Source organism: Triticum aestivum, chromosome 7A (assembly GCF_018294505.1).
Source record: "Triticum aestivum cultivar Chinese Spring chromosome 7A, IWGSC CS RefSeq v2.1, whole genome shotgun sequence".
Taxonomy (NCBI): domain Eukaryota; kingdom Viridiplantae; phylum Streptophyta; class Magnoliopsida; order Poales; family Poaceae; genus Triticum; species Triticum aestivum.
The window spans coordinates 657394-674591 of NC_057812.1; the positions used below are offsets into that span (position 1 = coordinate 657394).

Genomic DNA, 17198 nt, shown 5'->3' on the forward strand with positions numbered 1-17198 from the left:
CGAACCCGTAGGGTCCGCACGCTTAACGTTCGATGACGATTTGTATTATGAGTTATGTGATTTGATGACCGAAGTTTGTTCGGAGTCCCGGATGAGATCACGGACATGACGAGGAATCTCGAAATGGTCAAGAGATAAAGATCGATATATTGGAAGGTTACATTCGGACACCGGAATGGTTTCAAAGTGTTTCAGATATTTTCCAGAGTACCATGAGGTTACCGGAACCCCGGGGAAGTAGTGGGCCTTTATGGGAGAGAAGGGCCTCAAGGGATGGCCGCCCCACACCCCTCGGCTGGTCCGAATTGGAGTAGGAGGGGGCGGCGCCCCCCTCTTCCTCCTTCCCTCCTTTCCCTAGTTGGAATAGGAAGGGGGGGGGGATGAATCCTACTTGGACCGGAAGTACATTCATATATTAAACAGTTTCGGCTCTGCAAACATGGTTGTTGTGAACATTCAGAAAGAGCAGGCGGAGTGCTGCAATGAATTGCTAACTGTGGCAGCCAACGACGTGTGCTTGCTGAAATCTTTATTTCGCATTTGCATTACAGACATTATGCTACTATAACTCCAGCCGGGAGCGGCGTCTCAACCGTCGTCGGTCCACACTTATCCCTCCGACCATCTGCACCACCCGCTAACTTACTGAACTTCGTTCTAGCTTATAATAGAATCTTTAAAAAGACTTATATTTAGAAACCGGAGGGAGTACAATTTTGGCTCTGGAATTCCAGCGCCACCACGGCTCTCTTAATTTTCTACAGGGCATTGTCCTAGCTTCAAACAAAAGAGCAGGAGAACATTAAATTAGGCGGTGGTGCTTTTGTTGCTGTGAATTGATGCAAGCATGATTGACTGAATTTGCAACTGTGTAGTCGCCTGGTAGCTGGTGTGGAGTTGCCCGAAACAGAGCAGCTCTGTTTTTTGCTGCATGCTCTGTACGGTTTTGGCTCTGCAATTCCAGCACTACCCTCTTCATTTCTAGCCTAGCCTAGCTTCAAAGAACAATAACGACTGGTGCCATAAGTAAGCAGGCATATTTCCGTAAGCAGCAGATTCAGTCGATGAATTCTGGACCTATTTGAACAAACAAAATCTCTCAGCCACTGATTTCTTTCTTACAGTAGCAGTGATTACTTGGAACATTATCGAGCGATATACATCTTACGCATCGCATTCCCAACTTGTGACCCTTTCTCGCCAGTCTTAACACTCTCGGCTAAATAGGGCAACAACGTATATTACTAATGACGTATATTACTCAGTAACAGAGATTAGTTCAAGACTGAGTAATATACATCAAGTACATAGTACATAGACGGCCATTCCAGAGATATTATAAGAATGAATCAAAATGTGGTAGTACATACTTTACTGCGTACATAAAAATTTCCAGACTTTTCTACAGAGTCAGTATGATACAATATTCAGTACTATTTCAGCAAGCAGCACAGGAGGTTTAAATTAGTATTGCATATTCACCGGGAACTCCAGAGCTAAAGAAAACTTCCATGTCACTGAAATTTTTTATACAGTAACAACAATTACTTCAAAACTGAGAAATATACATTACATTGATAGAATTTCAGTCCATAAAGCTACGGCCATAACCTTCTAAGAAAATCTAATCTATGAACGGCAGAAACTAATAACAAGTTGTAGAGGGTACCTGAAAAAACATGAATGAAAAAAATATTTACATAGACAAAAGTGCTTTTGAGTTTTGACATGTACATACGTAATTAACGGACTGAACAAATACATCAATCCTTTTTTTTTTCTGAGAAGGAGGATCACCCCCGGAACGCATAAATAATCCTACAATCACTGACATAGTCATCCCAATCAAAGGCAAGTGAAGCATTTAGCGCTTGGGTCCATGGACTGATCTTGAACGCCAACATATCTGTATGGAATTGCTTCAACAAAATTCCAGTAAGCGCCTCCTCTTGAGAATTCCTCTTCCAAGTTGGGGCAGTCTCTGATCCATAGCATCTTGAGGGCTGGGAGCTGCTGCAGGAGTCCCTCTGGTAGTGTCTCTAACCTTGGGCACCGCTGCATTTCCAACGTCCCGAGTTTAGTGACTCCATAATCTCCATCTGGAAATGTCGTCAGGGCTTCACACTCAAGCACACTCAATGCTTTCAATTTGTCGACATTCCGAATTGTTGCCATGGACACGAGGTTGGGACAAAAAGAGATCGACAAAATTTCAAGAGATGGAGGCAACTTTGGAACCTCCGACAATTTCTCACAATCCGTAATTGTAAGACTCTGGAGTGGAGGAAGCAGGATGTTTTCCCTATCAGATATTGTTGATGTAAGTGAACCAGTTAAGTTGGAGCAACCAGAAAAATGTAGATCTCGAAGATGATTCAAGTTTCCCAATTTTGCCGCTGGCCATTGTACTATATTATTGATGCATGAAACCAACATTCCTTCAACAAAACCAAAATGGTTCCATATATCTCGTTGCATTTGGCATGGTTCAGATGAGAAAAGGCCATCACAATCTATTATAGTCAGGTTCTTAATAAATCTGGAAGGGACTTTGTTCAACTCCCCTTGAAAGCGCTCTACATTGTCCGTCAAACCTCTCAGTCTCAGGAACACATAAGAATCAATAGACATCGAGAAATGAAGGTCAAAATGAAGGTCATCAACAATCAACTGACCAACCGCAGGTTCCACTTCAATGGAACCTTTGCACTCAAGATTAGACTGCACAGACAGATTCATCAGATGGTAAAGGGGAATGTCTCTTGCCACTAGATCTTCAAGCAAAGGGAGCACCTTGGGCATGCTTGCTAGCATTGGGCATTTAGAAATATTTAGCTTCTTGAGACGAGGGAATGATACATCCGCTTCTTGTCCCGCCATCTCTTGGTGCCATCTCTCTAGCTTAGGCATGTTTGAAACTACCATAGTTTCCAATTTACCAAAAATAGGTGGTGGAGAAATACATGATTCCCCATTGTGTGTATCATGATTAACAATGCATATACTTGCCAAGCTATCAAAATAATTCAAACACAAGCTCACGAGGGAGGGCAGCTGCCATAATGGTGGAAGATCCTTGCAATTCTTGCATCCAGTCAGAGAAAGTTCACTGAGATGTTCTAGCAGTGTAGAGTTGTTCATCCATGATGATAATTTAGCACCAGTATAATTGGACAACATTAAAACTTCAAGCCTTTTGTGAGGACGAAGGGCCTCTAATATTCCTTCTGCATTAGTATCTACTTCATATCCAACATTTATGCTAGAAGGTCCATACCAGTCGAGTGACAATCGTTTCAAATTATGCTTGGAAGACATATTGCCTTGTTTAGAATTTTCTGCACTATGCACTTTTCTCAGATCAGTCAAAGAAAGAGCACCACCCAGATTCAGATCTCTCAATTGATCAATTCCGCGATCTGCATCACTACCAATGACATAATTTGTTAATGTCACTAGAGAATTCAGCTGACCAATACCTTGTGGCATGCACTTCAGACTATCACATTGAATGAGGAAGATGTGTCGAAGACTACTCATATATCTCATCCCTTCTGGTAATTTCTCAAGATATTTACAGTAACTGAGCTTCAACGTTTGCAAGCTATACAACATGGTAACAGCTTCAGGCAATGCAAATATACTAGAATAAGAACAATCTAGGTAACGAAGATGCTTCATATTTGTCATGTGTGCCTTGAATGGGTCTATCTCCAGTGCTCGTAAAGATATGAATTTTGACTTCGCCATAAGCATAAGGTTGGTTAAATCCTGACGATGCTTAAACCTCATTCCAATTAAAAGTGTGCGGGGTCGGTTATCTAGAATTTCTTTCATGGCTGCAATGGTATAATTATCAACATATTCAACTGACAAATGCCGAACCTCATGTTGTAATGTACGAGCATCTGTGGATCCTTGCAGGTTGTCTTGACATGATGAAGGTTTTTGCAGAACTGAGCAATCATTTCCGCTTACGGAGTCAGCAAGATCATGCATGAGATCATGCATCTTGCAAGTAGTTGGTTGGTGGATGAATCTATTGTTTTGAACTTCCACATCTTGTAGGAAACATCTCCAAACTAGCACATCAAAAATTTGTTGGCCTCTTGCTTCTGATGCAATAAAGTCATTTGCCATCCATAGCTGGATTAACGTGTCCTTATTCATCATGCTATCTTTGGGGAAAATGGCACAAAAGGAAAAGCATATTTTTGCTTCCGATGACAAGTGATCATAGCTCAGTTGTAGTGCAGGTATAACCCCGGTTGCTAGTACATCATTCATCCAGACATCACTTTCCAGAACAGAAAACCACTGATTGTGATGCTTGGAATGAAGTAAAGTTGCCATGGTTTTGATAGCAAGAGGCAATCCCTTACACTTGTCGACAATACTCTTAGCCATTGAAATCAATTCCTCTTGCTTTTCCACTCCCCTTCCAAATGTGTTTCTGTGAAAAAGCTCCCATGAGTGATCCTCATTTAGGAGTGATATTTTACGTGGAGGAAGTGTGCCCATGATAGAAGCAACTTGATCGCTTCGGCTTGTCACAATTATAGAACTACCTGAGCCAGCATGTGAGTTTAGCAATGATCTCATGGCCTCCCACTTTTGTCCATCTTCACTCCAAACACCATCCAATACTAGGAGGTACCTTTTATTGCCCAAAACTTCACAAAGTTCCTTTCGCAGTGCCTCCATCTGAGTGAAATCACACTTCTTCATCATGGCCACTTCTATTATAGATCTGATTATTTCTTCGATAACAAACTTGTCAGAGACACAGACCCATAAGACCAACTCAAAATGATGCTTCACCCTCTGATCATTGTACACAAGTTGGGCAAGGGTAGTCTTACCAATCCCCCCCATACCAACTATGGGGAGCACCAAGACATTATTATCAGCATCATCACTACTATTGTCGGAGTGCTCAAGCAATATCTTCACCACTCGTTCCTTCTCATCTTGTCTGCCTACAATCTTGGATTCATCAATATGAGAGTATGTTTGCGGATGATTGATGCTTGGTACCTCGGCATGTTGTAGGAAGTGAAAATTGTTCATCTCCATGACCAGTTCATCAATCATTTCAAGAGCATCCTTCATCTTCCTACTCATCGAGAGACGGAAAACAACAGGACTATTGACGGTTAAGTAGCTTAGCACCTGAAGTGAATACAAATAAAAAGGAAATTAGAAGGCATGGATTTCCAAATTAAAACCGTAAATTGAAATTGTAAAGCTTCCATTTCCAAATGAAAACCTTAAATTGAAATGAAAAGACTTTTGTTTTACAAATTAAACTGAAAGCAGAGCTAGCCGAATGAGAAATTTTCATTGCAATTTACCACCACTACAGGAAAAAACTTTTAAACCGTGTGTCCAATACACTCGGCTTATGCCGATTTGCACTCGGTATATATATAAGCCGTGTGTTTTTCCCGGCTTATACCACACGGCTTACTAAGGACATGCCGAGTGCCATGAGGAAAACACTCGGTTTATATATAAGCCGAGCATCTCCACGTAAGCCAAGTGCCAAGAGACACACGGTTTATACATGACGGCAGCCGGGCATTAACGGCAAGCCACTTGTCTATCTATGTAAGCCGAGGGTCGTGGCATGCCGCATGGCTTATATATAAGCCAGGTGTCGAATCTGGTCGCACGGTTCACATATAAACCGAAGGCCAAGGCGAGACGCACGGTTTATATAAAAATAGAAGGCGAGTCGAGACGCCCGGTTTTATACATAAACCGAGTGCCCATTCTCCCGGCTTACATTTAGCATGGTCGCACTACTGAAATCGGCTTTTTCGTAAACTTACTTAAAATCATTTTGTTTAAAAGGCTGCTGCCGCCGCCGGCGCCGACGCGTTCGCTGATGCTCATCTTGCTCCGTGGCTACTGCTCGTGTGGGGAGGCGCCGATGTGGGGGTGTTTCCTCCAGGCGACGAAGATGCCAGCTAGCGGTGGCGCTCGACCAGCGAGCGAGACGACGACGTTGCGCCGGTGACCTAGGCGAAGGGGGAGGGGGGGGGGGTCGGAAACGGTGAGCTGACGTCCGGATCCTGTCGGATCCCGACGAGTTCGACGGAGATATGGAAGAGGTTTAACCACGACATGTCCCTGCTCGACCGAGAGGGCATTTCAGTATGCCCCGTCGATGATTACGTGCACTCGCTATCTCACTGCCTCGCTTGTGTCAGCGTCCCTTCCCTGTTGTCTGTCGCATTCTATTTGTCGTGATTGTTTCCTTGCAAGGGAAAATAGTTCATCAGCATGAGAAAATGTTTCTATTGCCTGTAAATAATGCTTCCATGAGGTGACCAAGTGCTTCCTAACTTTGCTCCTATAATGTTTCTTTAGTACTTTGCTAGTACGTACTCCTGTAATGCTTCAATAATAATGCTAAGATATTCTGGCTATCACTATAATGTGCTTCTTATTTTCTTCTGGTGCAAATCAAACATCTTTGGAAGCAATGTTTGATGCATACTCTTCCTATGCAGGAAGCAATATTTGTTGCACAATGTCATGAGCAACAGCGGAGTGGTGACCTTCGCTTCCCCAAGGGCTTCTCTGCAGCCATCGAGGGTCAGTGTGTAGACGGAGATGCCGACAACGACATGGCTGCTAGGGGTGGCACCGGCAATGGCGAGGACGTCGACCGACAACAACAGCATCCCCCTCTCCCATCAGCTGGTATGCCACAATGCTACTCGAGTACTAAAACAATATTGGGCAATATTGATGCAATCAGGAAGTAGCTAACATGAATATGTGCATATGTGTCGGTGCTACTACTGGAGCACGGAATGAAACTAAAGGGTGCATGTTTTTTTTTATGTTGACGAAGCACTGAATGATATTCTAGGAAGCTCTGTAAAATTCTGTTGGAAGCAAGTAACTTTGATTAAACATATTAAGTATATACGAAAATTGAAAAAGAAGCATACAATGACAATGGTTGAAACAATAATTGAAATAATGGAAGCATATGTGATGAACATTTAAATATTGCTACTGGACGAGAATTTGAATCAGTTGTGAACTTGTCTAATTTAAATCATGGAAGTGCTAAAAAAATCATGGATATGTGATCCGTTGATTTTGTTGGTGCCGAAACAATACAATAATAAGTTATGCAGATTTATTAAATTTTGTACAAAGCAACTGAATTGCTAGTAAATGAAAGAATTGAAAGCATAATGCATGGAAGCATTTTATCTAAAAAATGAAGGAAGCACGCCACCTGATAGTGCTGCGATTTACTACTGATTATGAAGCACAGCTATAGTGTTGGAAGCATGACTTCCATATAACCGAAATAAACATATGAAGCATGGTTTGTGGGAAACATATGAAGCACGGCCATAGTAAATCAAAGAAATATCGATGTTTTTTTTTTTTTTGCGGGGAAAGAAATATCGATGGTTTATTGAGGGAAATCAATGGCAAGCATCACCAGATGGAAATTGTTTAGATATGGAAGCCGTGCGTGCTTCATGGAGCAGTTTCCTTTTAGCAGTTAAACAGCTAGCGCTGATGGATGGAAACTTAATTACCAAAGGCCTTAAATCGGACGCTTAAATCAACTCCAATCGTACGGCAATGGACTGGTCTGATAGATAGCTAGGGATCAGTTGTCTGATCCCTAGTGGTTCCCGGAGATAATGTAGCTCGTGGGTGGGACGTGGGAGTTGAGATAAAAGGCATATGCATATGGGAAACGTTTGGCATCGGCGCACCGGCGGAACGCTTCGGCCGGTGCCCCTCGCTCGCTCGCTTTTTTCCACGGACGGAACATTTTTTTTCTTATATGCTTCTTCTTCCTCTCGCGAGCGCCGCCTCCTGGAAGTGTGTCCCCCCCCCCTCCCCTCTTCCCGAGCTGCGACTGGGCCACCACGACCTTCATCGCCGGCGGCCAGGCTCCCCTCGCCGGCTGCCATGGCTGCCTGCCGCCATGGCCAGATCCATCCCCTACCTCAAGCTTTCACGCGGGCGCATCCCCTCCCCCCTCCCCCCTCCCCCCTCCCCCTCCCTCCCCCCCTTCCCCCCTCCCCCCGGGCTGCGACTGGGCGACCACAACCTCCATCGCCGGCGACCAGGCGCTCCCTCGCCGGCCGCCATGGCTGCCTGCCGCCATGGCTGGATGCAGCCCGCGTATACTAGTGTTGCAACCGTCACCTAGAACAGCTTTAACAGCTGTTGAAAAAAGCTTCAACCATAGACAGAAAAGCTTCAATGAAACTGCATAATAAGGGGAAGCTGCAACCGTAGTTGGTTTTGTTACTACAGGCGAAGGTTTTTGCTACATCCATCAGGCGGAGCTGCGACCTCACGACGATGACAACGACGATTTTTTTGTTGCAATCGTAGTAGAATTTTGCTACCACCGCTGAAGTTTTTTGCTACATCCATGTAAGGCAGAGTTGCGACCTCGCGAAAGACGGCGACGGTGTTTGATTTTTGCTGTAACCATAGTAGATTTTTGCTTCTATCGGTGAAGCTTTTTGCTACATCCATGTAAGGCGGAGTCGCGACCTCGCGAAAGACGGCGACGGTGTTTGATTTTTGCTGCAACCATAGTAGATTTTTGCTTCTATCGATGAAGCTTTTTTGCTACATCCATGTAAGGCGGAGTCGCGACCTCGCGAAAGACGGCGACGATGTTTGATTTTTGCTGCAACCGTAGTTTACTTTCGCTACTACGGGTGAAGTTTTTTGCTACATCCGTTCAAAACGGTGTTGATTGACTGACGGTCGAGCTGCAATGGCGAGCATCAATGGCGAGGGGCGGCGGCCGAGCCACAACCGTCGCCGTCAAGAGCTGCAACGCAGGTGGAGTTGTTGCATGGGAACTGGCGACGTGGACAGCTGGCGAGGGCGGGGACTGGCGACGAGGACGGGCGGCGAGGGCAGGGATCGGCGACGAGGACGGGCGGCGAGGGTGGGGGTCCGGCGGCGACGAGGAAGACCGGCGAGGGTGGGGACCGGCGACCACCGGAGGGGACAGGAGGCGCGGCGTCGCGCTCCCCCAAACGGGATCCAACTGACTGCCCGAGGAAGAAGAGAGCTTGGGGCGATTCGTTTTTTTTTTTGCTTGGGATCCAGCGGCTGCGTGGCTCAAATCGAACGGTCCGGGCTGGACCGGCCGAACGATTCGGCCGGCGCACCGGCGCCTATCGGTGCCCAAGGCATATTCGGTTTTTATGCCCCGCCACGTCACTGATCCGTGGGTGCAACCTCTTGGCCAATAGGGAGCATTCAACAATTGTGTGCTTTCTTTGCATCCTATATTTCCTTTTCTTACTTTTATTTTTATGTATTTTCTTCTTCTATAAATTCACCACAGACTGTACGTGTTATAAGAGTGCATCACGCCAAGTTTCATATTTTTCCGAGTTTGTTTGCATTTTTTGGAATTAAATAACCAAAAAACTCCATGTTTTGGGTCAAATCTTGACACAATTATGTTTGAAAAACACTTTATTTTCTTGTATAAGGCATGAGCATAGACTCAAGAACACAAATATGATTTTTCAATCAAGTTTTGACAACCGTTTCAAGCACCTATGGTTCAAATTTGAATTATATCCGTTAAATGTCTAGAAATGCACTTAATGACTCGAATATAGTAAACAGACTCGAAAAGATGCCAGATTTTGGCATGGATCAAGTAGTGATGTGTCTTGAGTGCATAAAAAAATTTCAAGACCAATGGATAAATCAATGTTCACTCGCCTTCATACGTCATCCGTTCCCTCTCAAAAACAAGCTTCTTTCTCAGAGATGGTCTAGTTTCTAAGGGATGTACGTCACAACTTTTTTCAAACCGTCTCAAAAATTTACCACAGATTGTAGGTGTCATATGAGGGCACCATGCCAATTTTTATGCATTTCGGAGTTCGTTTACATTTTTTGGAATTTGTAAAATGAAAGATTGCATGTTTGGGATCCAGTCTTGGCACCCTCATTTTTGGAGTTCCTTTGCTTTTCTTGTATAAGGCCTAAATAAGTACTAAATAACACAAATATGATTTTTCAACCCAACTTTGCCCAATTGTCATGCACTTTGTAGTTAAATATGAATTATATTCGTTAAATGTCTAGAAATGCACATAATGGCTCAAATATAGTAAACGGACTGGAAAAGATGCCAAATTTTGGCATGGATCAAGCAATGGTGTATCTTGAGTGCACAAAAAAAATTCAAGACCCAATGATGAAGCAACGTTCGCTCACCTTCATATCTCACCCGTTCCCTCTCGAAAACAAGTTTCTTCCTCAGAGATGGTCTAGTTTCTAAGCGATGTACATCACATTTTTTTCCAAACCGTCTCAAATTTTTACCAATGCTTGTAGGTGTCATATGAGGGAACCATGCCAATTTTTATGCATTTCAGAGTTCGCTTACTTTTTTGGAATTTGTAAAATGAAAGATTGCATGTTTGAGGTCCAATCTTGGCACCCTCACATTTGGAGTTCCTTTCCTTTTCTTGTATAAGGCCTAAACATATACTTAAGAACGCAAATATGATTTTTCAACCCAACTTTGCCCAATTTTCATGCACTTGTAGTTCAAATATGAATTATATTCGTTAAATGTCTAGAAATGCACATAATGGCTCAAATATAGTAAACGGACTCGAAAAGATGCCAAATTTTGGAATGGATCAAGCAATGGTGTATCTTGAGTGCACAAAAAAAATTCAAGACCCAATGATGAAGCAACGTTCGCTCACCTTCATACCTCACCCGTTCCCTCTCGAAAACAAGTTTCTTCCTCAGAGATGGTCTAGTTTCTAAGCGATGTACATCACATTTTTTTCCAAACCGTCTCAAATTTTTACCACAGCTTGTAGGTGTCATATGAGGGAACCATGCCAATTTTTATGCATTTCAGAGTTCGCTTACATTTTTTGGAATTTGTAAAATGAAAGATTGCATGTTTGAGGTCCAATCTTGGCACCCTCACATTTGGAGTTCCTTTCCTTTTCTTGTATAAGGCCTAAACATATACTTAAGAACGCAAATATGATTTTTCAACCCAACTTTGCCCAATTTTCATGCACTTGTAGTTCAAATATGAATTATATTCGTTAAATGTCTAGAAATGCACATAATGGCTCAAATATAGTAAACGGACTCGAAAAGATGCCAAATTTTGGAATGGATCAAGCAATGGTGTATCTTGAGTGCACAAAAAAATTCAAGACCCAATGATGAAGCAACGTTCGCTCACCTTCATACCTCACCCGTTCCCTCTCGAAAACAAGTTTCTTCCTCAGAGATGGTCTAGTTTCTAAGCGATGTACATCACATTTTTTTCCAAACCGTCTCAAATTTTTACCATAGCTTGTAGGTGTCATATGAGGGCACCATGCCAATTTTTATGCATTTCAGAGTTCGCTTACATTTTTTGGAATTTGTAAAATGAAAGATTGCATGTTTGGGGTCCAATCTTGGAACCTTCATATTTGGAGTTCCTTTCCTTTTCTTGTATAAGGCCTAAACATATACTAAAGGACGCAAATATGATTTTTCAACCCAACTTTGCCCAATTTTTCATGCACTTGTAGTTCAAATATGAATTATATTCGTTAAATGTCTAGATGCACTTAATGGCTAAAATAAAGTAAAAGGACTCTAAAAGATGCCAAATTTTGGCATGGATCAAGCAATGGTGTATCTTGAGCGCACAAAAAATTTCAAGACCAATGCATGAAGCAACGTTCGCTCGCCTTCATACCTCACCCGTTCCCTCTCGAAAACAAGTTTCTTCCTCAGAGATGGTCTAGTTTCTAAGCGTTGTACATCACATTTTTTTCCAAACCATCTCAAAATTTTACCACAGCTTGTAGGTGCCATATAAGGGCACCATGCCAATTTTATGCATTTCGGAGTTCGTTTGAATTTTTTGGATTTGTAAAATGAGAGATTACATGTTCGGGGTCCAGTCTTGGCACTCTCATGTTTGGAGTTCCTTTATTTTTCTTGTATAAGGCCTAAACATATACTAAAGAAAACAAATATGGTTTTGATTTTTCAACCCAATTTTTCATGCACTTGTAGTTCAAATATGAATTGTATTCGTTAAATGTCTAGAAATGCACTTGATGGTTCGAATATAGCAAACGGACTCGGAAAGAAGTCAAATTTTGGCATGGATCTTGTAATGGTGTATCTTAAGTGCAGAAAAAAATTCAAGACCAATTGATGAAGCAACGTTCGCTCGCCTTCATACCTCGCCCGTGGAGAGCGCATAAACATATACGCAAGAACACACTTATTATTTTTCAACCCAACCTTGCCGACTTTTGTATGCATTTACACTTCAATTTTTTATTGTATTAACAAAAATGTATAATGTCTAGAAAATTCACTTGATGCCTATAATTGAAAATAGAGAGAGGAGGAGGAAACATATTTTTTAAACGTACGAAAGAACATCGCATAAAAGAGAAAGAGAAAAGAATATAATGGATAAAATAAAATAACTAGGAAAAGGAGAAGAAAACAAAAAATAAAAATAAATGGTTGCCGTGTGCAATAAAAACACTCGGCAATGAAAAGGGACAGAAAATTTTAAAAGAAAAAAGAAATGTTTTTTGAGTGCAAAAAAGAGGAACTCGGCAAAGATTTCTTTACCGAGTGCAAAATGAAAAGGAATACGGCAAACATTTCTTTACCCAGTGCAAAAAAAGTAAGCCAGCAAAGATTTCCTTGCCCAGTGCAAAAAAGAAAAAACTCAGCAAGAATTTCTTTGCCCAGTAGGCCTTTTGACCCGACTCAAGAGGGGTTTGATCGGGGTGAACTCCTATTGGTTTGTGTTACGGTAGTACTCTATGGTGACATGCTAGACCAAGTTTGAGCACACCTTCTCAAGATTCCCCACCTGCGGCGCTAAGTGCAACACCAACATTGTAGGTGCAAAACCTTTCTACAGTATTGTCGTGTTTGTGAAGCGAGTACCGCATCAAAGTGTTGTATTGAGTATGTAGACATCACACCACCCTTTCATACATATATTTGGAACACATGCATGTGTGGGTGTGCTCTTTCGACACTTGTTCGCATGGTTTTCGGAGATGAACCGACCCGTTGGGCCCGCGCGATCTACCCCTTTGACCCGACTCGAGAGGGGTTTGATCAGGGTGAAATACTATTAAAATAGTAAACATAAATGAACGGCAATCATTTTGAAAATTTTTTGCGTTAAAAAATAGGCTTGCAAGAGATCTTCAAAATGTAAGCGGAGTACACGCATGAAGCACTCGGCTTATATGCCTTGTAAGCCGAGTGCTTCCTGAGGGCACACGGCTTATATGTCATGTAAACCGAGAGTTTTCAAGGGGCACACGGCTTATAGGCTGCTCCGTGACGGCGCCGTCAACACTATCATTGTAGACACGTGGCGAATATCTTTGCCGGGTTCCAACCGTAAGCCGAGTGCTTTCTCGTGTAGAAGCCGTGTGTGGCATGTAAGCCGAGTGCTTTTTCTTGTAGAAGCCGTGTGCCTAGTGTAAGTCGAGGGCTTTTTGATATCTCTCGGTTTACATGATACTATAAGCCGAGTGCCTTTTGTTTGCCGGGTGTTTTTTATTTTGTACTCAGCTTAGAGGAACATAAGCCTAGTGGCCGAAAAATAGCTCACGGCTTATGACCTAACACACGCAAAACGGAATTTTCCTGTAATGCACTGTTTTAGAGAAATTATGAAAGAACGTGTGCAACAAATATGCAACTGTTCGCTGACACTTGACAGACTGCCTTAACCTATGTCATGTTTATATCAAGTCCTGTTCTTGTTTCTAGCTGCCTGTATCGAGGCCAGTAGCTCAGCAAGCCAATGTCTTGCTTTTCTGCTTGGTATGGGTGTAACATTTTACACCCGTATTTATTTTACAGGTGTATTTCACAGGTAACAGCGTGAGTTTCACCTGGAAAAAGAACGAACGGATGGAGCTCTGTATATTTTACAAGTGTGTATATGGCCGTGGAACGACGATCCAATCAGGGCCTTAACCGAACAGCATCTTCCAAGCGGAAATGTATTCAATTCTACAGTGTATTACTGTATTTGTAGTGCATAGGAATTTACAGAGCTCCCAAACGGGGCCAAAACTGAAAAAAGAGCCAGCCGGAATGGTAAGAGGATGTAGGACGGACGAACCTTGCGTGTGGTGGAGCAGCAGCGGAGCTGAGCGTCACGGCGGCGCAGCACCTCGTAGCGGAAGTCATCGAGGACGTCGTCGGCCTGGTAGGCGGCGGTCTTGAAATCATTGATCCACCGTCGGACGGCGGGGTTGGTGTGGCTTTTGGCGTCGGCGTCCAGCAGGATGGACTGGACGGCCGCGAGGTGGCGCTCCAGCTTCTGGCGGGACTTGTCCAGCCCCCATGCCCGCAGCAGCTCGGTCACCAGCGCGTCGCCGGCCTTGGCCGCCACGCGTACCAGCAGCGGTATGAGCAGGGAACCCATGTCGCCGCCGCCGGTGGTGGCTCAAATGGATGGTTGCTCTGGTGCGGTGGTGTTAGACCCCGGGAGTGAGATCTGACGAGAAACTCTATACCGGTGTGGAGGCAAACTAGGGTGTCTCAGCACTCAGAAATTGCCCATGATTGCCAGGCTGGTTAATCATATGGCCGGCTGTTAAAATACAGTAGTATATGTTAGTATAACGGGTATTCAAGTTCAATTGGTTTTGTATAAAATAAAGTGTGGTTAGATGCACTTGTCACATATATATGCATCGAACCAAGTTTACCCTGACTACAAACATTTCGGTACAGAGGTATTATCTTTGAATTCTAGAATCCTTGTCACTAAACGAAGGACAAGACACCAAAACAATTAGCACATTTTTAGCATTATAATTACATAGATTAAGATCCAATTACTTTGCTCGCTTCCTGACAAATGGTCCTTGCGTGGCCTGTTTGTCAGTATGTTGAAGAGCAACGTGTGTGTTAGTTAGTTGGCTAAAATATATATGCCGCTGCTGCATAATGCATGAGTGAGACAATTGTAGCATCGACTTTGTGTCTAATAATTTAGCCACTTGTTTGTCACCGTGTATCTTCGATGAGGGATTCAAGTTGGAACGTACTAGTATATTAAGTTGGTGCAGGCACTGTATACAAAACGACAATACCTTGGCACGTTAGGCTTACCTACTGTTTAATTATCTTGTTCAAGAATCTGTTTACAAGTAAACAACTATTGGGGATGGCACCAACTAGTAGTTGAGGCTTCCATCCTTGTCGTAACAACGGTACACTTAGCTCGGCCGAATCCAGATGATTAAGTGAGAACATTAGATAACTAGTGTGCATTTGGAGTGCTCGGCAAGGTCTTATGTTTTTTTTCCTTCTAAAAGGGGTATACCCGACCTCTGCATCAGAACGATGCATACGGACATATTATTAATAACCAAAAGGTTCAATAAAAGTCTTCATGTCTCAAGAAAGAAAAGAGGCTCACACAGAGCACAAGCAAAATAACAGAATAGCCACAACCGGCAGGCAAAAAGATAAGATAGGAAACTAAACATCTATCCTATTACATGACCGTCATCCAAACCGGTTGAAGATATCCCGTGCTACCGTGTCCCATCGGATAGATCCAGTAACCAAACGCTTTCTGGCCTCCGTTGGAGTGAGTAGCGACCACATACGGATCAATGCAGTGGCCCGGAAGATAACCTGCTAGAAATGAATATTTGTTGTTCTATTAAAAACCAAATCGTTTCTGCAGTTCCAAACTGCCTATAATAAAGCACATGCTCCTACACGGATATGTCTCGCTGTTTCTGAACCTATCCCATCTAACCACGTCCCAAATAACATGTTGATAGTATTCGGAGGAGTAATATGAAAAGCTATGTGGGCCGACCACCACAATTTTTTTGCCAATGGGCAGTCAAGAAAGAGGTGTTTGATGGATTCGTCACTATCACAGAAACTACATTTTGTGGATCTTGTCCAGTTGCGTTTACCCAAATTCTCCTTAGTTAGAATGACTTGTTTATGGACAAACCACAAAAACACTTTGATTTCTAAAGGAACTTTTACTTTCCAAACATGTCTCGAACGAGGAATAGAGCTAGAGTTGTTGACATCCAAATTCATGGATTTAACCGAAAACTCTCCATTCTTTGTTAGTTTCCAGCGCAACTGGTCGAGCTGTTGAGATAGGTGAACATCCATCAATCTTCTCACGAGATGGAGCCATACTTCCCAACGGTTTCCCGCTAGCGTCCTTCTGAATTGAATAATAAGAGGATTTGACTGTAATACTGTTGCAACGTAAGAGTCTCTTTGCTGAGCAATATTATTGAGAGAAGGATATTGGAGTGCAAGGGGCATCTCCCCTAGCCATGTATCCTCCCAGAACCTCGTGGTAGTACTATTTCCAACTACAAATTTTGTCCTGTTGAAAAAGACTGATTTTACTCTCATCAGTCCTTTCCAAAAAGGCGAATAAGTCGGCCTTACCATCACCTGGGATAGTGTTTTGGATTGAAGGTACTTATTCCTCAGAAATCTGGGCCCACGTGGAATCCGTCTCTACAGATAGCTTATACAGCCACTTGCTAAGTAAACATCTATTCTTCACCTTTAAATTTTCAACGCCAAGACCCCCTTGGTCTTTCGGTCTACAAACGATATCCCATTTAGCGAGTCTGTATTTCCGTTTTACTTCATCACTCTGCCAGAAGAAGCGCGATCGATGGAAATCTAGCCTTTTCCGAACTCCAACTGGTACCTCAAAAAAGGACAAGAAAAACATAGGCATACTCATGAGGACCGAATTAATGAGAATTATTTGGCCTCCGTATGACATAAGCTTGCCCTTCCAGCAGCTTAGTTTTTTTTCAAATCGATACTCAATGCACTTCCATTCTTTGTTGGAAAGCTTGCGATGGTGGATTGGTATACCCAAATATGTGAAGGGTAAAGACCCTAATTCGCACCCAAACAATTGTTTGTACGCTTCTTGTTCACCTTTAGCTCTTCCAAAGCAGAACAATTCACTTTTATGGAAGTTAATCTTTAACCCCGGCAATTGTTCGAACAGGCATAACACAAGCTTCGTGTTCCTTACTTTTGCCAAATCATGCTCCATGAAGATGATATTATCATTAGCGTAGCGTACTGTAGGATAGACCCTCCTCCGTCAACTAAAT

The 17198-nt window shown here is 43.0% G+C and overlaps 1 protein-coding gene across 1 annotated transcript; it reads right to left on the minus strand.

Moving 5' to 3' along the window:
• Positions 1-1721: 1721 nt before the first annotated feature.
• Positions 1722-14557, minus strand: LOC123152630 (putative disease resistance protein RGA3). The gene is made up of 4 exons (XM_044572129.1): positions 14186-14557; positions 3980-5172; positions 3871-3948; positions 1722-3583 (listed from the first exon to the last, which is right to left on the minus strand). The coding sequence occupies exons 1-4, from the start codon at positions 14489-14491 to the stop codon at positions 1846-1848; spliced, it is 3315 nt and encodes a 1104-aa protein (XP_044428064.1). The 5' UTR covers positions 14492-14557; the 3' UTR covers positions 1722-1845.
• Positions 14558-17198: the final 2641 nt, after the last annotated feature.